This window comes from Oncorhynchus mykiss, chromosome 28, assembly GCF_013265735.2.
Source record: "Oncorhynchus mykiss isolate Arlee chromosome 28, USDA_OmykA_1.1, whole genome shotgun sequence".
Lineage (NCBI taxonomy): Eukaryota > Metazoa > Chordata > Actinopteri > Salmoniformes > Salmonidae > Oncorhynchus > Oncorhynchus mykiss.
This window is the reverse complement of record NC_048592.1, coordinates 34,499,998-34,524,600: the sequence shown is the minus strand read 5'-3', so window position 1 is coordinate 34,524,600 and position 24,603 is coordinate 34,499,998. Positions and strand designations below refer to the sequence as shown.

General features: G+C 42.5%; 1 protein-coding gene across 1 annotated transcript in view; it reads right to left on the bottom strand.

Annotated features, from left to right (window-relative positions):
• The window catches only part of LOC110508231 (collagen alpha-4(IV) chain), a 68,807-nt gene that overhangs the window by 43,752 nt on the left and 452 nt on the right, over window positions 1–24,603 (bottom strand). Inside the window, exons 2-17 of the mRNA XM_036966381.1 lie at window positions 24,125–24,257; window positions 20,554–20,596; window positions 17,791–17,862; window positions 17,121–17,255; window positions 16,724–16,768; window positions 14,125–14,241; window positions 13,107–13,172; window positions 12,997–13,023; window positions 11,050–11,112; window positions 10,825–10,860; window positions 10,708–10,749; window positions 8,511–8,591; window positions 8,167–8,211; window positions 8,019–8,081; window positions 6,467–6,511; window positions 5,907–5,960 (exon numbers count right to left, since the gene is read on the bottom strand). Coding sequence (XP_036822276.1) covers window positions 5,907–5,960; window positions 6,467–6,511; window positions 8,019–8,081; window positions 8,167–8,211; window positions 8,511–8,591; window positions 10,708–10,749; window positions 10,825–10,860; window positions 11,050–11,112; window positions 12,997–13,023; window positions 13,107–13,172; window positions 14,125–14,241; window positions 16,724–16,768; window positions 17,121–17,255; window positions 17,791–17,862; window positions 20,554–20,596; window positions 24,125–24,171 — 981 coding nt within the window. The 5' untranslated portion in view covers window positions 24,172–24,257. The remainder of the gene's footprint in view (window positions 1–5,906; window positions 5,961–6,466; window positions 6,512–8,018; window positions 8,082–8,166; window positions 8,212–8,510; window positions 8,592–10,707; window positions 10,750–10,824; window positions 10,861–11,049; window positions 11,113–12,996; window positions 13,024–13,106; window positions 13,173–14,124; window positions 14,242–16,723; window positions 16,769–17,120; window positions 17,256–17,790; window positions 17,863–20,553; window positions 20,597–24,124; window positions 24,258–24,603) is intronic.

The window sequence follows — 24,603 nt, the reverse complement described above, 5'->3', positions numbered from 1 at the left end:
AAGAACACCAAAACAGAATTATCTTGCTCTAAAGAAATGCAGAAGCTTCTTAGTAAATCATCCATCGCTATGTAGTAGATGGTGCTAAAACCTGCCTCTCTGTACGCTAGCTAGTCAAAAGTAGGCCTTGACTTCGACCAGTTCTCTGTCCGTTTCCTGCCCCTACTGTATTTTGGTATTTTATTCCGGATCCCCATTAGTTCCTGCCAATCCACAGCTACTCTTCCTGGGATCCAATCCCAATTAAATACAATAAAACAATACATAACACACTACTCTACCATAACATATATACAATACAACATTTATAATACAGCAAAATAATAATGTTAAAATATATGCGTGTGTTTGTGAATGTGTGAATGCTGTGTGTGTGCTGTGTGTGTGCTGTGTGAGTGCTGTGTGTGTGTGTGTGTGTGTGTGTGTGTCTCTTCACAGTCCGCTCTGTTCCATAAGGTGTACTGCTTGACTGAGTTATTTGATGTGGAATAGAGTTCCATGTAGTCATGGCTCTATGTAGTACTGTGTCTTTCCTGTAGTCTATTCTGGACTGTGCAGAGACCCCTGGTGGCATGTCTTGTGGGACATGTATGGTTGTCTGAGCTGTGCGCTAGATGCTTAAACAGACAGCTCTGTGATTTCAACATGTCAATACCTCTCACAAAGACAAGTAGTGATGCAGTCAATATCTCCTCCACCCTGAACCAGGAGAGATTGACATACATATTATTAATGTTGACTCTCTGTGTACATCCAAGGGCCAGCTGTGCTGCTCTGTTCTGGGCCAATTCTAATTTGCCTATGTCCCTCTTTGTGGCACCTGACCACACGACTGGACAGTAGTCCAGGTGTGATACAACTAGGGCCTGTAGGACCTGCCTTGTTGATAGGGCTGTCAAGAAAGCAGAGTAGCGATTTATTATGGACAGACTTCTCCCCAGCTTAGCTACTGTTGTATCAATCTGTTTTGGGAGGAGTAGGTGCAGCGTGGTATGCGTACATTCTTATTCATTTACAGAATGAAACACTGAACAAACTAACAAAATAATAAAACGAAACATGAAGCTATCCAAACGAGTGCTGACAGACAACTACACATAGACAAGATCCCACAAACACCAAAGGGAAATGGCTACCTAAATATGATCCCCAATCAGAGGCAACGATAAACAGCTGCATCTGATTGGGAACCATATCAGGCCAACATAAACATACAAATCACCTAGACATACAAAAACCCTAGACAATACAAAAACTAGCGTACCCACCCTAGTCACGCCCTGACCTAACCAAAATATAAAGAAAACAGACATATCTCAGGTCAGGACGTGACAAGGAAGAGGTGTGATGAGTGGGAGGAGGTGGGAGTAGTGGGAGGAGGGAGAAAGAAAAAACAAGACATAGGAATGTGGCCAGAGAGGCAACGCAGGAATCCTATCAAATATTCCTCACAGAACTAAGATGAGTGGAAGAGGTGAAGAGGAAGGGGGTGGAGAGGAAGAGGGTGGAGAGAGTTGGAAAGAAAAACACACTTTGAGAGAGCAGAGGAAGACATTCCAGAGGAAAATGTGGAGAAAACAGCGTGTCCTTTTCATCCAACCAGTGTGTAGGTTTGATAAGAATAAGGATTTAAAAAAAGAAGATATGATGGTCCCACTGTCAGAGGAGAGAAGAGCAGAGCAGAGAATCAAAACATGCACAATACCAAATCAACCGCTTAGTCCCGATCCCTTGGACACTTATATAGATCTAAAAAGATTGGGTAGGCAATTAGATATGGCAATAGCTCCACCTTGACTTCAGACAGGCTAGGTGGAGTTTTTGCAATACTGGTTTCACTGATTCAATCTTTTCAGACTATGGTCTGGCTCGGGATCCAGAACGCGGTTAATACGGACCCCCCCCTCCTTTCAATGTAATGCGGTTTAGAATTGTAATAGTAGAATAGACAAGGTGACATTTTGAAAATGACAGACCTTGGAGCGCTTTTTATAACCAGAAATGTCCAGTTGATCAACTATCCCATGTTATCTAGATACTGTAGGTACGTTAGGCTAACCAGCTATCTACATTTTGTAGTTATCGTGAACAAATCCCGTTTACCAGGGGCCTTGACCCCCCAGTGGGCCCCATTTATTTTGTTGAGTCACTCAGGTATCATATGAACACACATTTGGCAAAATGTGGAAAATTGCAGGAAATTTGCTTAAAAACTGCAAAATGTTCCTTCCGCCACAAGAGAGGTGTGAACAGCTTGGCGAGGTGGAGGTTGGTTACTACGTCGACAAAGACAATATCCATCCGGACCTTTGCCACCTAGGACATTTGTGTGACCGGAACATCACAAATAGTAGTTGAGTACCCTTGGCTTAGGGGGTAGAGGCTAGGGATCAATTTGGGATTGGGCTATATAGCGGCATGAGACAAGCCAGATGCAAAGACAAACGGCACTAGGTCATCAAAACAGATGTCCCCCGACAAAAGGGGGGGGGGGGGATTTGTTGCCTGCGGTTACATCCCTCTCGTTCTTGGTTACGTAGCCCTTACACAGCCTGTGGGTGTGTTGGGTCATTGTCCTGTTGAAAAATAAATGATAGTCCCACTAAGCGTAAACCAGATGGGATGGCGTATCACTGCAGAATGAATCACTGACATTGTCACCAGAAAAGCACCCCCACACCTCCTCCTCCATGCTTCACGGTGGGAACCACACATGCGGAGATCATCCGTTCACCTACTCTGCGTATCACAAAGAAACGCTGGTTGAAACCAAAAATCTCAAATTTAGACTCATCAAACCAAAGGACAGATTTCCACCGGTCTAATGTTCATTGCTCGTGTTTCTTGATCCAAGCTAGTCTCTGCTAATCGGTGTCCTTTAGTAGTGGTTTCTTTGCAGCAATTTGACCATGAAGGCCTGATTCACGCAGTCTCCTCTGAACAGTTGATGTTGACATGTGTCTGTTACTTGAACTCTGTGAAACATTTACAGTGGCTTGTGAAAGTATTCACCCCCTTGACATTTTTCCTATTTTGTTGCCTTACAACCTGGAATTAAAATAGATTTTTGGGGGGTTTGTGTCATTTGATTTACACAACATGCCTACCACTTTGAAGATGCAAAATATATTTTTATTGTGAAACAAACAAGAAATAAGACAAAGAAACAGAAAACTTGAGCGTGCCTACCTATTCACCCCCCAATGTCAATACTTTGTAGAGACACCTTTTGCAGCAATTATAGCTGCAAGTCTCTTGGGGTATGTCTCTATAAGCTTGGCACATCTAGCCACTGGCATTCTTGCCCATTCTTCAAGGAAAAACTGCTTCAGCTCCTTCAATTTGGATGGGTTCCGCTGGTATACAGCAATCTTTAGGTCATACCACATATTCTCAAATTGGAGGTCTGGGCCTTGACTAGGCCATTCCTAGACATTTAAATGTTTCCCCTTAAACCACTCAAGTGTCGCTTTAGCAGTATGCTTAAGGCCATTGTCCTGTTGGAAGGTGAACCTCTGTCCCAGTCTCAAATCTCGGGAAGACAGAAACAGGTTTCCCTCAAGAATTTCTCTGTATTTAGCGCCATCCATCATTCCTTCAATTCTGACCATTTTCCCAGTCCCTGCCGATGAAAATCATCCCCACACCATGATGCTGCCACCACCACGCTTCACTGTGGAGATGGTGTTCTCGGGGTGATGAGAGGTGTTGGGTTTGCGCTAGACATAGCGTTTTCCTTGATGGCCAAAAAGCTCAATTTTAGTCTCATCTGACCAGAGTACCTTCTTCCATTTGTTTGGGAAGAAGGTGTTTGCTTATTAAGTGTTTACTTATTTTATTATTTAAGCAATGGCTTTTCTCTGGCCACTCTTCCGTAAAGCCCAGCTCTGTGGAATGTACAGCTTAAAGTGGTTCTATAGACAGATACTCCAATCAGCTCCTTCAGTGTTTTCTTTGGTCTCTTTGTTGCCTCTCTGATTAATGCCCTCCTTGCCTGGTCCATGAGTTTTGGTGGGCGGCCCGCTCTTGGCAGGTTTGTTTTGGTGCAATATCCTTTCCATTTTTCAATAATGGATTTAATGGTGCTCCATGGGATGTTCAAAGTTTCTGATATTTTTTTATAACCCAACCCTGATCTGTACTTCTCCACAACTTTGTCCCTGACCTTTTTGAAGAGCTCCTTGGTCTTCATGGTGCCGCTTGCTTGGGTGGTGTGGCAAACTCTGGGGCCTTTCAGAACAGGTGTATATATACACTGAGATCATGTGACACTTAGATTGCACACACCACACAGGTAGACTTTAACAAATTATGTGACTTCTGAAGGTAATTGGTTGCACCAGATCTTATTTAGGGGCTTCATAACAAAAGGGGTGAATACATATACACTCACCACTTTTCCGTTAATTATTTTTTTAAACAAGTAATTTTTTTCATCTCACTTCACCAATTTGGACTATTTTGTGTATGTCCATTACATGAAATCGAAATAAAAATGTAATTACAAGTTGTAATGCAACAAAATAGGAAAAACGCCAAGGGGGATGAATACTTTTGCAATGCACTGTATTTGGGCTGCAATTTCTGAGGCTGGTAACTCTATTGAACTTATCCTCTGCAGCAGTGGTAATTCTGGGTCTTCCTTTCCTGTGGCGGTCCTCATGAGAGCCAGTTTCATCAGGGTGCTTGATGGTTTTTGCGACTGTACTTGAAGAAACTGTCAAAGTTCTTGAAATATTCTGGATTGACTGACCTTCATGTCTTAAAGTAATGATGGACTGTCTTTTCTCTTTGCTTATTTGACCTGTTCTTGCCATAATATGGACTTGGTCTTTTACCAAATACGGCTGGCTATCTTCTGTATACCCCCTCCCCTGCTCCCTACCTTGTCACAACACAACTATTTGGCTCAAAAGCATTAAGGAATGAAAACACCTATTAATTTCAGTTCCAGGTGACTACCTCATGAAGCTGGTTGAGAGAATGCCAAGAGTGTTCAAAGCTGTCATCATGGCAAAGGGTTGGTATTTTTTTAGAATCTCAAATATATTTTGGGTACTACATGATTCTGTATGTGTTACTTCATAGTTTTGATGTCTTCACTATTATTCTACAATGTAGAAAATAGTAAAAATAAAGAAGAACCCTGGAATGAGTAGGTGTGTTCAACCTTTTGACTGGTACTATATATATAATCTTTGTATTTTTTTATTTATTTTTTAAATCTCATATAAATGTAGGCCACAAACCAAGCTTTGTTTATGTGCCAAGTTTAGATGATGTACACTGATGTATCCACTTTCTGGTTTTGTCTGTTGTTTCAGCACTCAGCCACAAGAGGGTAGACGAAGTACCGACCCAAACCAAGATGGCAAGAAAATCTATACAGATCTAGGATCTTAAATTTGAGCCAGTTTGCTACAGCAGGAAAATTATCCTGCAGCTACAGGAAATGTTAATTATTACGTGGATTAAATGTGTTCTGTATCCTCAACATTTGACACTACTTGATAAGAGTTATTATAGTTGGTGGGTGTTCATGGACTCAAATTGAAATTAAGTTTAAAGAAGTCACACCCATAGAGCTCACTCCACAATTAAATCTGAATACTGAAAGCTATAAAGCCTGGGTAATAAAATACAATATCTCCAGAATGTGTCCCTTTCTGGGTCAACTGAACTAACGGAGTTGAGCCCACCCAACCTGCTGATAATAGACAGATACTGTCTGGTTCTGGTTGAGCCCAACTGGCTGATAATAGACAGATACTGTCTGGTTCTGGTTGAGCCCAGCTGGCTGATAATAGACAGATACTGTCTGGTCCTGGTTGAGCCCACCCAACCTGCTGAAAATAGACAGATACTGTCTGGTTAAGCCCAACCTGCTGGTTCTGGGTTCAGCTCACCGTTGGTCCTGACCTGCCGATCAGACCAGGAAACCCTTGGTCTCCAGGATAGCCCTGAATGAAAGGAGAACAACTACATTAATAACATACAGTATAGAAGTCAACATTCACAGAAAGTACAATATTTAGACATCACGTCAAAACTACAATTCCTGTGCCTGAGCCTGGTCTAGCCTGCAATGTCGCCACTTGCAGCACTTGTACTACACCCTCAGCTCGTTACAAATCCTAAATCCCCCGCTACTCTACAGCTTCATCCCTCACTGTCTCCCCTCTCGTTGCCTACTGTGCCCATCTGAATAAAGTGAAAATAAATATCTTCTTCTCGTTAAAATTACAATACCTTCTCCTCCTTTAGTTTCCTAAAATAACCAATGCATTTCAAATCTGACAACAGACCAAACTATAGTAAACTAAATCAAATAAGTTTCCTTCAGATGCCTTTCATGCAATATCACTGCAGATTCATTGGTAGTTAAACATAGCAAAGCAATATTTTGGAGAGTAATTATTCCACACAACATTGACGAGACTAAACTAAGAGGATGGAGAAGTCCCACCTGTGGTCCAGGCGTTCCAGGCAGGCCGGTAGATCCAATGTAACCCTTGGACAGAGAAGATAAGAGACAAAAAAAACAAAAAAAGACAACTACTCAAGTAATATGGAAGACAACAACAGATGACTACATAATAACAAGGAGGACGGCTTTATGACATCAGATCACAACAGTACAGTGTTCCTACCCGAGGCCCAAGAGGATGGCTTTATGACATCAGATCACAACAGTACAGTGTTCCTACCCGAGGACCAGGAGGACGGCTTTATGACATCAGATCACAACAGTACAGTGTTCCTACCCGAGGGCCAGGAGGACGGCTTTATGACATCAGATCACAACAGTACAGTGTTCCTACCCGAGGCCCAAGAGGATGGCTTTATGACATCAAATCACAACAGTACAGTGTTCCTACCCGAGGACCAGGAGGACGGCTTTATGACATCAGATCACAACAGTACAGTGTTCCTACCCGAGGCCCAAGAGGACGGCTTTATGACATCAGATCACAACAGAACAGTGTTCCTACCCGAGGCCCAAGAGGATGGCTTTATGACATCAGATCACAACAGAACAGTGTTCCTACCCGAGGCCCAAGAGGATGGCTTTATGACATCAGATCACAACAGAACAGTGTTCCTACCCGAGGCCCAAGAGGATGGCTTTATGACATCAGATCACAACAGAACAGTGTTCCTACCCGAGGCCCAAGAGGACGGCTTTATTACATCAGATCACAACAGAACAGTGTTCCTACCCGAGGCCCAAGAGGATGGCTTTATGACATCAGATCACAACAGTACAGTGTTCCTACCCGAGGCCCAAGAGGACGGCTTTATTACATCAGATCACAACAGTACAGTGTTCCTACCCGAGGACCAGGAGGACGGCTTTATGACATCAGATCACAACAGTACAGTGTTCCTACCCGAGGACCAGGAGGACGGCTTTATGACATCAGATCACAACAGTACAGTGTTCCTACCCGAGGACCAGGAGGACGGCTTTATGACATCAGATCACAACAGTACAGTGTTCCTACCCGAGGGCCAGGAGGACGGCTTTATGACATCAGATCACAACAGTACAGTGTTCCTACCCGAGGACCAGGAGGACGGCTTTATGACATCAGATCACAACAGTACAGTGTTCCTACCCGAGGACCAGGAGGACGGCTTTATGACATCAGATCACAACAGTACAGTGTTCCTACCCGAGGGCCAGGAGGACGGCTTTATGACATCAGATCACAACAGTACAGTGTTCCTACCCGAGGCCCAAGAGGACGGCTTTATGACATCAGATCACAACAGAACAGTGTTCCTACCCGAGGGCCAGGAGGATGGCTCTATGACATCAGATCACAACAGTACAGTGTTCCTACCCGAGGGCCAGGAGGACGGCTTTATGACATCAGATCACAACAGAACAGTGTTCCTACCCGAGGGCCAGGAGGATGGCTCTATGACATCAGATCACAACAGTACAGTGTTCCTACCCGAGGACCAGGAGGACGGCTCTATGACATCAGATCACAACAGTACAGTGTTCCTACCCGAGGGCCAGGAAAGCCACGGATTCCAGTTTCTCCCTTTAGTCCTTCATAGGATTTTTCTCCCTGTAAGGAGAGTTATAGTTCAAACACATGTAATAAACAAATGCATAAACCACACACACACACGAGCATGCACACACAAACTCACAGTTATGCCTCTGGGTCCACATGGTCCAGGAACCCCTTTATCCCCCTTAAACAGACAGAAACAACATCAAGAGTTAATCGTGGTAGACGAAAGCCAACTCTGTTACAGCAAGCCAATTATGGGTTAACTCATTCATTGCTCTGGACTTCAAGAAGAATAATGCAGTCCATATTTTGAGTCCTAATGCTCCAAACTATAAAATTACATTTCTTGGTTCCCACTGTTGGTTTAGCATCAACTGTTACAACCCTTGGTAAGCATATAGTCTACGTGTTTCTTTGCACAACGACGTACAGAGAAAGTCCATAATGTTTCCCCATAGGCAGTCGCGCTATATAGGGTACCTTGTCTCCTTTGGGGTAGAAAAGGTCTGGAGGCTCGACGATCTCCTCAGGCCCCGGAGGCCCTGGTTGACCCTGGTCCCCCTGAGAGACAGCAGGATGAGTAGAGAGATAATATTATCCATGTTGACATGGAGAGAAGGAGATGATTAGGAAAGCTAAGGCTAGCTTTTTCAAACACAAATTCGCATCCTGTAGCACAAACTCCCAAAAAAGTTCTGTGACACTGTAAAGTCCATGGAGAATAAGAGCACCTCCTCCCAGCTGCCCACTGCACTGAATCTAGGAAACACTGTCACCACCGATAAATCCACGATAATTGAGAATTTCAATAAGCATTTTTCTACTGCTGGCCATGCATTCCACCTGGCTACCCCTACCCCGGTCAACATCTCTGCACCCCCCACAGCAACTTGCCCAATCCTCCCCCATTTCTCCTTCACCCAAATCCAGACAGCTGATGTTCTTAAAGAGCTGCAAAATCTGGATCCCTACAAATCAGCCAGGCTAGACAATCTAGACCCTCTCTTTCTAAAATGATCCGTCGCAAATTGTTGCAACCCCTATTACTAGCCTGCTCAACCTCTCTTTGAGATCTGAGATCCCCAAAGATTGGAAAGCTGCCACGGTCAACCCCCTCTTCAAAGGGGGGAGACACTCTAGACCCAAACTGCTACAGACCTATATCCATCCTACCCTGTCTTTCTAAGCGTCTTCAAAAGCCAAGTCAACAAACAGATTACCGACCATTTCGAATCCCACCGTACCTTCTCCGCTATGCAATCTGGTTTCTGAGCTGATCATGGGTACACCGCAGCCACGCTCAAGGTCCTAAACGATATCATAACCGCCATCGATAAAAGACAATACTGTGCAGCCGTACTCGTCAACCTGGCCAAGGCTTTCGACTCTGTCAATCACCGCATTCTTATCGGCAGACTCAACAGCTTTGGTTTCTCAAATGACTGCCTCGCCTGGTTCACCAACTACTTCTCAGACATAGTTCAGTGTGTCAAATTGGAGGGCATGTTGTCCGGACCTCTGGCAGTCTCTATGGGGGTGCCACAGGGTTCAATTCTCGGGCCGACTCTTTTCTCTGTATACATCAATGATGTTGCTCTTACTGCTGGTGAGTCTCTGATCCACCTCTACGCAGACGACACCATTCTGTATACTTCTGTCCCTTCCTTGGATACTGTTAACAAACCTCCAGATGAGCTTCAATACAACTCTCCTTCCGTGGCTTCCAACTGCTCTTAAATGCAAGTAAAACTAAATGCACGCTCTTCAACCGATCGCTGCCCGCACCTGCCTGCCCGTCCAGCATCACTACTATGGACGGTTCTGACATAGAATATGTGGACAACTACAAATACCTAGGTGTCTGGTTAGACTGTAAACTCTCCTTCCAGACTCACATTAAGCATCTCCAATCCAAAATTAAATCTAGAATCGGCTTCCTATTTCGCAACAAAGCATCCTTCACTCATGCTGCCAAACATACCCTCGTAAAACTGACTATTCTACCGATCCTTGACTTCGGCGATGTCATTTACAAAATAGCCTCCAACACTCTACTCAGCAAATTAGATGCAGTCTATCACAGTGAAATCCGTTGTGTCATCAAAGCCCAATAGCCCAATATACACCACTGCGACCCGTATGCTCTCGTTGGCTGGCCCTCGCTTCATATTCTCACCAAACCCACTGGCTCCAGCTGTCAGAGCAACTCACAGATCACTGTACCTGTACATAGCCCATCTGTAAATAACCCATCCAACTACCTCATCCCCATACTGTATTTATTTATTTATTTTGCTCCTTTGCACCCCAGTATTTCTACTTGCACATTCATCTTCTACACATCTATCACTCCAGTGTTTAATTGCTAAATTGTAATTACTTCGCCACTACGGCCTATTTATTGCCTTACCTCCCTAATTTTACCTCATTTGCACACACTGTATATAGATGTTTCTACTGTATTATTGACTGTACATGTGTTTATTCCATGTGTAACTCTGTGTTGTTGTTTGTGTCACACTGCTTTGCTTTATCTTGGCCAGGTCGCAGTTGTAAATGAGAACTTGTTCTCAACTGGCCTACCTGGTTACATAAAAAAAGGTGAAATAAAAAAAATACGTAAAAATGATTACACAGCAAAACACACACTCACACACACACTAGCATAGCTACTTACCTCATCACCTTTAATGCCCGGCAGTGATCTGCCAGTGTCACCCTGAAACACAAACACGTTTGTAAGTGTGTGTGTGTGTGTGTGTGTGTGTGTGTGTGTGTGTGTGTGCCCACTCACTGGTTCTCCTCTAGCCCCGGGTGGACCGTCTGGACCCTAGATGAAAGAGAGAGAAATATCTTAACACGTATACACATACTGTTCACCACTATATAATCTCATTAACTACATACAGTACTGTAAGACATGCAGGTCACACAAAACAAAATATATAAATGTTTCACATCACAGGATCGTCTGTATTCAATAGCAAAGACGATGATTAGAAAAAGCCCTATTGCTCACATCATTTCCATTAGGTCCAGCAGGGCCTGTGTGACCCTTGGGTCCCGCATGGCCAGGTGATCCCTGGAGGAAAAACATGACAGAGCACAGGGTCGTGTTCATTAGGCACAAAAATGGAAGAAAACCCTCTGAAGGGATGTTAAACAGACAGGTACTATCTGTACTTGTCGCCCAATAAGAAAACACTCATTTTCCTTTAACTAAATATTTTTGCTACGGTGTGGCCCTACTGAACATATGGCTTGTTGACATACATTTGTTTTTTTAACTTCTAATTGATGAGTCAAAAAGGCAATAAATGAGTGTGTTAGAGTTAAATGTTGTGAAACACAACTGCTACTACAGCTTATGTCTTTGTTTTACTAAATGTAAATTGACTGAGAACATATTCTCTTTTACAGAAACAACCTGGTGGAAGAGTTACAGTGTGGGAGGAGAAATACTAGTACTATCAAAGTTTTACAGAGTAACTATGTCTGAACATCTAAAGTGTGGGAGGAGAAATACTAGTACTATCAAAGTTTTACAGAGTAACTATGTCTGAACATCCACAGTGTCTTCAGAATGTATTCACACCCTTTGACTTTTTCCACGTTTAGTTGCGTTACAAAGTGGGATTAAAATTGAATTAATTGTAATTTTTAGTCAACGATCTACACAACATACTTGGTAATGTCAAATTTGAAGAAAAATAAATATTGCATTTTAATTAATAGAAAATAAAACACTTGATTATCTTGATTATATAAGTGTTGAACCCCCTGAGTCAATACTTGTTTGTCACCTTTGGCAGGGATTACAGCTGTGAGTCTTTATGGGAAAATCTCAAAGAGTTTTCCACACCTGGATGGTACAATATTTGCACATTATTCTTTTAAGAAATTGTCAAGCTCTGTCAAGTTGGTTGCTGATCATTGCTAGACAGCCATTTTCAAGCCATATATTTTCAAGCCAATTTAAGTCAAAACTGTAACTTTGCCACTCAGGAACATTCAATGTTGTCTAGGTTATCAACTCCACTGTGTACAGTATTTGACCTTGTGTTCTAGGTTATTGTCCTACTGAAAGGTGAATGTCTTGTTGCAAACAGGATGCATGTTTTGGAATATTGTTATTCTGTACAGGCTTCCTTCTTTTCACTCTGTCAACAATGTTGTTGATCCATCCACAGTTATCTCCTGTCACAGCCATTAAACTATATAGCTGTTTTAAAATCAACATTGGTGTCATGGTGAAATCCCTGAGTGGTTTCCTTCCTCTCCGGCAAAGATTTCAAAAGGGTGCCTGTATCTTTGTAGTGACTGGATGGTGTATCAATACACACAAAGTGTAAAAATAATAACTTCACCATGCTCAAAGGGATCCATCTACCAATAGGTGCATTCTTTGCGACCCATAGGAAAACCTCCCTGGTCTTTGTGCTTGAATCTGTGCTTGAAATTCACTGCTCAACTTAGGGACCTTAATTGTATGTGTAGGGTACAGAGATGGGGTATTCACTTAAAAATCATGTTAAACACTATTATTGCACACAAGTTGAGTCCATGCAACTTATTATGTGACTTGTTAAGCATCTTTTCACTCCTGAACTTATTTAGGCTTGTCATAACAGAAGGGTTGAATACTTATAGACTCAATATTTTTTTTTATTAATTTGCAAACATTTCTAAAAACATAATTCCACTTTGCCATTATGGGGTATTTTGTAGATCAGTGACATAAAAATCTCAATTTAATACAATTTTAAATTCAAGCTGTAACACAAGAAAATGTGGAAAAAGTCAAGGAGTGTGAATACATTGAAGACACTATACCTGTCACCTCCTCCCATCTCTGGGTCCTGGAGTTAAAAGCTGCCGTAGCTGTAGAGCCCCGTCACCGTGGTAACGTGTTTACCTGTGGTGTTCTAAGAATGCGGAGTGATATTGAAAACGATTAAACACTTACAGATCTTCCAGGAGGCCCAGGGTCGCCCTGTCAAATATCAACAAGTCAAAGTTTGTGTAATATAACGCACATGTACACACACACACACACACACGCAAAAGATTACTCACAGGAAGGCCAGGTCCAGATACATCGTAGACAGGCTCCCCTTTTGTTCCTTTGGGACCGAGATATCCCTGAAGGAAAGTCAAAACGATAGGTTAGGAGATATCCCTGAAGGAAAGTCTAAACGATAGGTTTGGAGATATCCCTGAAGGAAAGTTTAAATGATAGGTTTGGAGATATCCCTGAAGGAAAGTCTAAATGATAGGTTTGGAGATATCCCTGAAGGAAAGTCTTAACGATAGGCTTGGAGATATCCCTGAAGGAAAGTCAAAACGATAGGTTTGGAGCTATCCCTGAAGGAAAGTCTAAATGATAGGTTTGGAGATATCCCTGAAGGAAAGTCAAAACGATAGGCTTAGAGACATCCCTGAAGGAAAGTCAAAACGATAGGCTTGGAGATATCCTTGAAGGAAAGTCAAAACAATTTTGCTGATAAAGCATTCTGCTTGTGCGTCTCCATCCCCTGACACACAAGATGTGTAAATGAAACCTGTCAATGTCTTCCACAGTGTATGAGACTCCTGTCAGAATGCTAGCTAGCTGCATGAAGGAAACGCAACATTCACATGCTGTACATACATCATGAAGTTATATTCTATTCTATGGTATTTCTCTTGTTCTGAAACAATTGAGGGGTGAAGGGCTTCAAACGGAGTTGGGTGAAGGTAAAGACCATATGATGTCTGCCCTATCTCCAGACTGGAGGTGGGTGAAGGTAAAAGACCATATGATGTCTGCCCTATCTCCAGACTGGAGGTGGGTGAAGGTAAAGACCATATGATGTCTGCCCTATCTCCAGACTGGAGGTGGGTGAAGGTAAAGACCATATGATGTCTACCCTGGAGGTGTGTGAAGGTAAAGACCATATGATGTCTACCCCATCTCCAGACCGGAGGTGTGTGAAGGTAAAGACCATATGATGTCTACCCTATCTCCAGACCGGAGGTGTGTGAAGGTAAAGACCATATGATGTCTACCCTATCTCCAGACCGGAGGTGTGGTTGCTAATAGGAGTCCCCTCACCCTGGGTCCAGGGAATCCGTTCGTGCCATGAACACCGGGGATCCCCGTCTGTCCCCTGGTCCCGTTACAGCCGTCTAGCCCCGGCAGGCCAGGATTCCCCCCAGCACCAACGTGACCCTGAAACCACACAGACAGGCCCGAGAACCACACAGTTATGGAAAGATACTCAGTACACCCTGTAAACACCATGAACCCCTACACCACATGTATAACAGTATGCACTAGAAATGATTATTAGTAACTTCATTACATTAAGTATGTTTCATTTTCTCTTTATAAATAAGAACATGTGTTTTTTTTTATGTTCTTTACTAGGGTTAGCTGGCCTTTTGGTTGTAATATATTTCATAAATATGTAACCACTAAAAGGCCATAAGAGTTCAGTAAACTAATATCAATCACAGCCTTTCTGGACAATGTAAAGTAACTTTCTAGTGTTTATAGATTTCTATGAAATATGACCTATTGTTAACCTATAATACAATATGAGTGAAATACCTTTCCGTCCAAAACGTTTCAATTAAGTGAGTTAAAAAACAGCTTTTCTGTGTTGGGATGGTGTGGGCGTACCCCAACAACAGAATGGTGTGGGCGTACCCCAACAACAGAATGGTGTGGGCGTACCCCAACAACAGAATGGTGTGGGCGTACCCCAACAACAGAATGGTGTGGGCGTACCCCAACAACAGAATGGTGTGGGCGTACCCCAACAACAGAATGGTGTGGGCGTACCCCAACAACAGAATGGTGTGGGCGTACCCCAACAACAGAATGGTGTGGGCGTACCCCAACAACAGAATGGTGTGGGCGTACCCCAACAACAGAATGGTGTGGGCGTACCCCAACAACAGAATGGTGTGGGCGTACCCCAACAACAGAATGGTGTGGGCGTACCCCAACAACAGAATGGTGTGGGCGTACCCCAACAACAGAATGGTGTGGGCGTACCCCAACAACAGTATGGTGTGGGCGTACCCCAACAACAGAATGGTGTGGGCGTACCCCAACAACAGAATGGTGTGGGCGTATACTGGTCATTTAAAAAAATTCATGAGAGTAGACCGCTGATTGGCCAGCATGTTCTATGAGGAAATAGCAAGTCTGTTTGAGATACAAGTTTGAGTTTTTAAAAAAAAGTGTTTTATGATTTTACTATTGTGAAAACTGAGTTTAAATGTATTTGTCTAATGTGTATGTAAACTTCCGACTTCAACTGTATGTGTTATTTTATAGTTTTGATGCTTTCACTATTATTCTACAGCGTAGAACATAGTACAAATAAAGAAACATCCTGGAATGATAGGGGGGCAAACTTTTGACTGGTACTATATATAATTATTATTAATATTATTGGACATAAAAGACCAGCAAATCAGCCCCAAGTGATTTTAATTTTGTAAATCTGTTCCAAAGTATTCTTATTAAGAAATGTGATTGTATACAAATTTAAGTTTGAAATGACTATGTTTTAAATCAAATATTATATCTGTTTCGGGCTTCTTGTGGTCAGTTTTCAGTCTACAAATTATTTGGAATTATGTTCCAGTCCCCTGACCATCCGCTCAAGAAAGAAAAAGAAAAATATCAGCCCGCAGGTTCTGTTGAGGAGGTGCACCGCTCCAGCGCTACACAAAAAAGAGAGATCTAATATAAATCATGTAACCTATAGCGTATGGTAGAAACAGTATGTGGAGTTTTCTGTAGCCTAGAGGCTGGAGATCAAATGTATGACAATATCATGAGACAAGCACTTTTTACACCATGCACGTTTCTTCGGTCAAATTGCCGAACCTGGCACCCGATCAAAAAAATAACATCTGCTTCTATGTGAATATGACATATTATCAAACAATATATCCTAAAAACAGGACAGGTCCAAGTAAAATGGACAATATGGAATGGACAATCAGGCTACTCAACTGTTGTACGGGGAGTACACAGGGTGAAACTCAAAGTGTGATCAGTGGTTTCAAGATTGTATTCACACATTTTTTACGAGCAGCAACACAGCAAAAAATACAATACTTCTGCATTTCCCACTGTGTAAAAATCAGATTCTCATTTCAAAATAGACTCAGGATAACTTCTGATAGTGTTGGGTAGCTGATATTCAGAGCTTAAATAGCCCAAATGATTAGTCACAGGAATCAGGACTAATAAAGACAATACAACTGACTGTTTTACAAACGGTAGGCCTTCCACATGGATGGGCATTGATTCAATTCCATTTCAGACCGGCACTGCAGGCTACACTTTTGTCGTTTTGGGTGGGGAGGACAGCCTTTGTTTCTGTCTCGTTAGGCCAACAGATCGGCCAGGACTGGGCCTGTGTGTGTGTGTGTGTGTGTGTGTGTGTGTGTGTGTGTGTGTGTGTGTGTGTGTGTGTGTGTTGCCTCAACTGTACAAATATCCACTGTGTGTATATATGTTGTTGTAGCAAACCTTTGAGGCATGCTCTCTTCAGGGTTGAATCTTAATTTGAGATCCCAGGTCCATAATCTGATCTGTGTTCTTTTCTCTAATCTCCCATATTTATGTGATAATATTTACATACTCAGATGACAAATGATGATGATGATGCCGCTGGTGATTTACTTACATTGACACCATCGATACCAGGAAATCCTGGGTGACCAGTCGGACCCTGCAATACAAAACAAGGTGGCATCAGACTGCCCACTCTCAATGACAGGTATAGAACACAGACTCTCACTCTGCATATCTGTCTCTCATGCAGTCATGTCAACCCAAGGTAAGACAGGCAGAGACAACATAGAAAGACAACTACACAAACATAGAGAAAGACAGACCAACACACACAAAGTCAAACCCACAAAGTCACACACACAAAGTCACACCCACAAAGTCACACCCACAAAGTCACACCCACAAAGTCACACCCACAAAGTCACACACACAAAGTCACACCCACAAAGTCACACCCACAAAGTCACACCCACAAAGTCAAACCCACAAAGTCACACCCAGACACTCACCCTTTCCCCTTTCTTCCCATCCAGCCCAGGTGGTCCCTCGACACCCCTCCTCCCCTTCTCTCCGTGAGGCCCTGCGGAGCCCCTGATGCCATCTGGGCCCTGTGGCCCCTGCTTCCCCAGCTTCCCTGGGGCCCCCTGGAGAGGAAAAAGAGAGCTCAAGTAGTAACAATACGATTTACACAGCACACACTTCTGATCTGGGTGTATGTAGTCCTCAATATCACATTAGCGCGTTGAGCTAAAGCCTAGGCCTTAGCTATGAGAACTAACACAAGTATTCAGGTCTGGAAAACAAGGATATGTATGAGCTGAAAACATGTGTTGAATCCCTGCTACTGCACTGAGCACAATTATTACCCTTTTCTCTTTCCAACAGGAAAATCTATTAATTCATCCGCAGCTTCTATTCATTCTTTTTACATGTCTTTTATTTACGAAGTGTGCAGACATCACTTTCTTATCACGTTCCTCAGCAAACCTATACATTCATTTGTACCATCGTATCATACATAGACTACTGTACATGTCTGAGCACTAGCTCAAAGTGGTCTCTGTATAAAACACTAGAATTTCGGACTCAGGTCTGTCTGTGAGGTTCCTTGGGATCATGGTTGCACAGTGGTGGACTGTGGGGGTCCAGTGGAGCGAGGTGAGAATTGAAAAGTCGTACCCGGGCTCCCTTGGCGGGGAGACAGTTGCACACTGAGCAGTCTCTGCCATCACACGAGCCCAGCGTCTCTCCCTGAAAAACACACCCACACACACACACACACAGAGAACAATGAGACGCTGCCACACTTTGACAGCCATGAAGATTGACCAATGAGGCACTGCCACACTATGACAGCCATGAAGATTGACCAATGAGGCATTGAAGAGATCAGTTAGAGGGACAGACTAGTGATGGGCACCAACATGGATAATTCAATATGATATTGATATGAGCATGGCATAATACGGTTTCACCTTCCTTTCAACCTACACTATTATGTAAACAGCATGCATGACTGTTCCTGCATGCACAAAACCCTCACAAAGACCTTCTCAATAGACTCTCAACTCAGCATACTTCGTTGCCTGCTGATGGGGCATCAACGGTAGATGGGCTTCCCATTGTATTCAAACTTGTTGGGTAGGTTTTAGAGTCCAAGAACATTCACACCTGGCCTAATGGGCAACCAGTTGTCTGGACTTCACAGAGACATGGAAGCTAACAAAAAGTGAACATTTACACAATTGCAATGTTGTTGTTTTCAAACATTGCAAGTGGGGTAATCTGAGGTAAAAAAAAAAGTGTTTCCGATATATATTTCGATATGATTTTGATATCAAATGGAAAAATTCTACAGATATCGATAATGAACTTTCCATAAATTGGTGCCGAATCCCTAGAGTGAACTGTGAAACGTTGCATGTTTTATGACAGAAGACCCTAAAGATGCAACTGAATTTCATCGATTTGCTTTGACTACTTTCAACCATAGTGTAAAACACAAGTTGTGTGGGCTACACACGGTCGTATTCATCAAACTAGGCCATCCTTCATAGACCCCCAAGAAAGTCAAGAGTGTATACTGTGCTTGTGTGTCAGTGCATTTGAATGTTTCTCTGCGAGAAAGGTATTTCACAGCCCGTGTGTTTTTTTTAATCAACTAACTGCTTTCTGTCTCCTCTCCATAGCTTGTGTTGAAAGTCAGTTGCACAAACACCGAGCAATGTTAGTTTAAGGTTCCTAAATATTTGGATATTTATGTTATTAGGCAGGAAGGGCTCCCACTACACATTTGGCAATAAAACAGAGCTTCAATCCCTGTGTGAACTCTTAAACCAGACTCACATTTAACAGTTTAATTCATTAATGATTTTAATACCGTGGATGTGGACCAAGTCTATAGAGGAGGATGATTTGGGTTTTGTTTACATGGAGTGCAACCATACAAATGTTGAGGGTGTAGGGGAATTCCATTCAGATCCTATTGCCCTAGATCAATATTCCCCAAAACTGTCAGTACCAGGATGTTAGCTAGGGGTACAAAAATAGGTTGGATTGCCAGTGAAGATCATGAGCAGCAGCCCACTGGGAACACACTGGTTGAACCAACATGGAATACATGTTGCATTGACATCTGTGTCCAGTGGGCGGTGACATAAACGCTAATGCAAACAACACTAATGCAAACAACACTAATGCAGACAACACTAATGCAAACAACATACATGCAAACAACATACATGCAAACAGCACTAGTGCAAACAACACTAATGCACACAACACTAGTGCAAACAACACTAATGCAAACAACACCACTAGTGCAAACAACACTAATGCGCACAACATAAATGCAAACAACACTAATGCAAACAACACCACTAGTGCAAACAACACTAATGCACACAACATAAATGCAAACAACACTAATGCAAACAACACCACTAGTGCAAACAACACTAATGCAAACAACACCACTAGTGCAAACAACACTAATGCACACAACATAAATGCAAACAACGCTAATGCAAACAACACTAATGCAAACAACACTAACTTATCTTAAGTACAGTAGGGGCAATATTTTCCTGTTGCAAAAAACAGCTGAGAACTAACGTACCGCAGCGTTCTAAACAAAGCGAGTTTCGATATTGTACCTCACGATTGCATTGCATGTGGCGTGTGTATCATGCTGTGACTAAATCAATCTTCCTCCTCACGGAAATTGTTAAAGTCCCAATGCAGACAAAATATATATATTTTTATATTTCCACACTATAAGGTTATACTGTACAATTGTGAAAATTATGATAATGCCATTTTCGTGTAAGAGCTGTTTGATAAGACTGCCTGAAATCTCTGCCTGTTTTGGTGGAATAGTTTTGGCCTGCCTGGTGACCAGGCAGTAAATTAGTTAATTAACCAATGAGAAAGTGAGTTCTAAACCTCTCTGCAAATAAAAGCTAGTTTTCCGTTTTCCCCTCCCCACTCAGAACACTCCCAGACAGTCCTAGCCAAATTAACATAGTTTACCCTCCACTACAACCCTTGTACGGCACCATGTGTGTGTGTGTGTGTGTGTGTGTGTGTGTGTGTGTGTGTGTGTGTGTGTGTGTGTGTGTGTGTGGGTGGGGTGGGGGGGTTCACAGTGTGCAATACTGAACACGGACGAAGACAGACCAACCTACTGAAACACCGCATAATCACTCTGACTGAAACAGGTGGACTTGAGGTCAAGGCAGAAATTCCACAGTTGATGGATTTAAGTTTATCTTCATTCTAAACAACTACATTCCAACAGTGAAGCCAAAACAAACCCTTATAAAAAGGTCAGCTTAGTTCAGATAGAGAGAGAGTAAAGCTGATGCTAGATCTGTTTCTGTGGGAAACTTCTACCATTTGAAACTGCTGTACAGAGGGGATTAACATGTTACTTCTACTTACAGCATTGACCCTCTGTTCAGAGATGTGCAGCAGGACGATCCACCTGTAATTTCACAAAGTGTTACAGTAAACCTCCATTCATCAAAATCACATGGCTGGGAGGCCTCTTAACTCATATGGCTGGGAGGCCTCTTAACTCATATGGCTGGGAGGCCTCTTAACTCATATGGCTGGGAGGCCTCTTAACTCATATGGCTGGGAGGACTCTTAACTCATATGGCTGGGAGGCCTCTTAACTCATATGGCTGGGAGGCCTCTTAACTCATATGGCTGGGAGGCCTCTTAACTCATATGGCTGGGAGGACTCTTAACTCATATGGCTGGGAGGCCTCTTAACTCATATGGCTGGGAGGCCTCTTAACTCATATGGCTGGGAGGCCTCTTAACTCATATGGCTGGGAGGCCTCTTAACTCATATGTTTTGTTTGGCGTCTCTGCAAGCTGGCATCCCCCCATCCAGGTGACGTGCAGCCTCAGAGAAGTGGACCACTTGGTGTGTGTGTTTAAGTTCTTTGTGTGTGTGTGTGTGTGTGTGTGTTTAAGTTCTTTGTGTGTGTGTGTGTGTGTTTAAGTTATTTGTGTGTGTGTGTGTGTGTGTGTGTTGCATGTGCCTCTACGCACATTTTTTTTTGTGTGGGTTGAGAATCTAAAAGTAAACGTGCACGGCCACTGTTTGTCACAATTTCATGCATTTCGTCAACTTACACTGGTGTGTCTAGTCTAGCCTATAACATGCCCCATAAACTACGTCAGACAGGAATTCTCATCCGTTGTTGTTTGAGGCCTAATGCACAGATATAGGACCTTCATTTAAATCACAATGTTGTTGCAGGAAATGCATCAACCCCTACAAAAATCTGCTTTAATTAACATCCTATATCGGTATAGTGTTGTTAAGTGGGAAGGCACTGTCTTGGTCTGAACATGTGGGTCTGAGCAAGTGTGATATCATACATGTACAGTGCAGTGAAAAAGTATTTGCCCCCTTCCTGATTTCTTATTTTTTTTGCACATTTGTCACACTTAAATGTTTCAGATCATTAAAACAAATTTTAATATTAAACAAAGATAACCCAAGTAAACACAAAATGCAGTTTAAGTGATGATTTTATTTATTTAGTCAAAAGAAATCTATCCGCACCTTCATGGCCCTATGTGGAAAAAGTAATTGCCCCCTAAACCTAATAACTGTTTGTGCCATCCTCTGCAGCAACAACTGCAATCAAACGTTTGCGATAACTGGCAATGAGTCTTTCACATCGCTGTGGAGGAATTTTCCCCCACTCTTCTTTGCAGAATTGTTGAAATTCAGCCACATTGGAGGGTTTGAGCATGAACCGCCTTTTTAAGGTCACGCCACAGCATCTCAATCGGATTCAAGTCCAGACTTTGACTAGGCTACTCCAAAACCTTAATTTAGTTTTTTGTTAAGCCATTCAGAGGTGGACTTGCTGTTGTGTTTTGGATCATTGTCCTGCTGCAGAACCCAAGTGCGCTTCAGCTTGAGGTCACGAACTGATGGCCGTACATTCTCCTTCAGGATTTTTTGGTAGAGAACAGAATTCATGGTTCCATCAATCACAGCAAGTCGTCCAGGTCCTGAAGCAGCAAAGCAGCCCCAGACCATCACACTACCACCCCCACATTGGACTGTTGGTATGATGTTCTTTATCTGAAATGCTGTGTTACTTTTACGCCAGATGTAATGGGACGCACACCTTCCAAAAAGTTCAACTTTTGTCTCTTCAGTCCACAGAATATTTTCCCAAAAGTCTTGGGGATCATTAAGATGTTTTTTTTTGTCAAAAGTGAGACGAGCCTTTATGTTATTTTTGGTCAGCAGTCGTTTTCGCCTTGGAACTCTGCCACGGATGCCATTTTTGACCAGACTCTTTCTTATGGTTGAGTCATGGACACTGACCTTAACTGAGGCAACTGAGGCCTGCAGTTCTTTAGATGTTGCTGTGGGTTCTTTTGTGACCTCTTGGATGAGTCGTCGCTGCGCTCTTGGGGTAATTTGGTAGCCTGGCCACTCCTGGGAAGGTTCACCACTGTTCTAAATGTTCTCCATTTGTGGGTAATGGCTCTCACCGTGGTTCACTGGAGTCCCAAAGCTTTACAACTGGCTTTGTAATCCTTTCCAGACTGATAGATGTCAATTACTTTGTTTCTCATCTGTTCCTGAATGTCTTTGGATCACGGCATGATGTCTTGCTTTTTGAGATCTTTTGGCCTACTTCACATTGTCAGACAGGTTCTATTTAAGTGATTTCTTGATTCAACAGGTCTGGCAGTAATCAGGCCTGGGTGTGGCTAGTGAAATTGAACTCAGCTTTCCAAAAAAATGTGATTAACCACAGTAAATTCATGATTTAACAAGGGGGGGCAATTACTTTGTCACATAGGGCCATGAAGGTTCAGATATCTTTAATCCCTTAGTAAATACAATTATCACTTAAAAACTGCATTTTGTGTTTACTTGGGTTATCTTTGTGTAATATTAACATGTGTTTGATGATCTGAAACATTTAAGTGTGACAAATGTGCAAAAACAACAAGAAAATCAGGAAGGGGGCAAATACTTTTTCACAGCGCTGTATGTATATGTTCAGTTGTCTATTGTTTTTGTCTATTTATAGCAGAAATAATAGCAAAAAAAGTCTAATAATATATACAAAAAAAAGGGAAGGCACAGTCTATCTTTTGGGTTCAAATCAAATCAAATTGTATTTGTCACATGCACGAAATACAACCGTAGAGTGAAATGCTTACTTACAAGCCCTTAACCAACAATGCAATTTTAAGAAAAATACAATTTTTTGTATTTTTATAAACAGATAAAAGTAACAAATAATTAAAGAGCAGCAGTAACATAACAATAGTGAGGCTATATACAGGGAGGCACCGGTACAGAGTCAATGTGCAGGAGCACCGGTTAGTCGAGGTCATTGAGGTTCACTGAACGTATGCCTGAATCTGTCAAGGTGTGTGTGTGTTGAGCATCTTTCCCTGTGCACGTCCCTTCATATTATTGTATCCATAGGTATCAAATCCTTCCCACGTTAAAATTGGCATATGATGTCATACTTTCTAACTATTGCTGTTCCAGAACGTCAATCTAGGCTGCCAGGTCTTCTATTTTAACACGTGGATCCTACTGCTGCCACCAAGTGTTAAGATAGAAGACCACATTACTCCCAACTTCTCCACTGCAAAAGAAAATGCTTTCTGGTAGTAAGTGGGTGCTGTGCGTCTGCTGCATGTACAGTACAAACCGTAGCAGGGATGCTCCCATGAGCCCTTAACTATTATGGGTCAGGGACAACAGTTTGTGTCACAGTGCAAGGTTAAACTAGCTACAACTAGCCATCTACCTCTAATAAACATCACCAAGCAAAGCCATTAGCCCTGGGAGCTAAGCTATCACGAGTCTTCAGGTCTCGCAAAGGCAAGAGTAGTTCACCAAACCACCTCTGGTATGATTCACCCCCTTTGACACCCTTCTCTTCTCTGTAGAAAACCCATCAATTAATATAATATATAAATTATGCGCTGAAGCAGGAAGACTCACCAGATAGGCAGAGAACAGAAGGTCACCCAGCAAGCGAAGGGACTCATTGGTCACTCCTTCAGATGACTCCACCCACTTAAGTGCTGCACCCTGTGATATGTTAGGGTCACTTCAAAGCTACTGAAGGCTACACCTGAAAAGCACATATAACATACATGTAGAGTTCACACATTTAAACGTGCAATAGTAGACCTACAGGTTTGAGCCTGGGTTGTTATAAGATGTGGTAGTGGGTATATCAACTTTATTTAGCTGTGAATATGCATTGAGATAATGATCACAGTCTACAATGTCATTTTGAAGGCAGACTGCAGACAGAACCAACAAACTAAAAAATAATAGGTAAAGACAAAAGCAAGACTGGAAATAGATTAATTTAGACAATAAACAACACTTGAAAATCTGATTGAATATCTGACTGCAAAACACTCTGCATGACGCTATCAGTTGCACAATGAAAATTAGTCTTCAGCCATGGA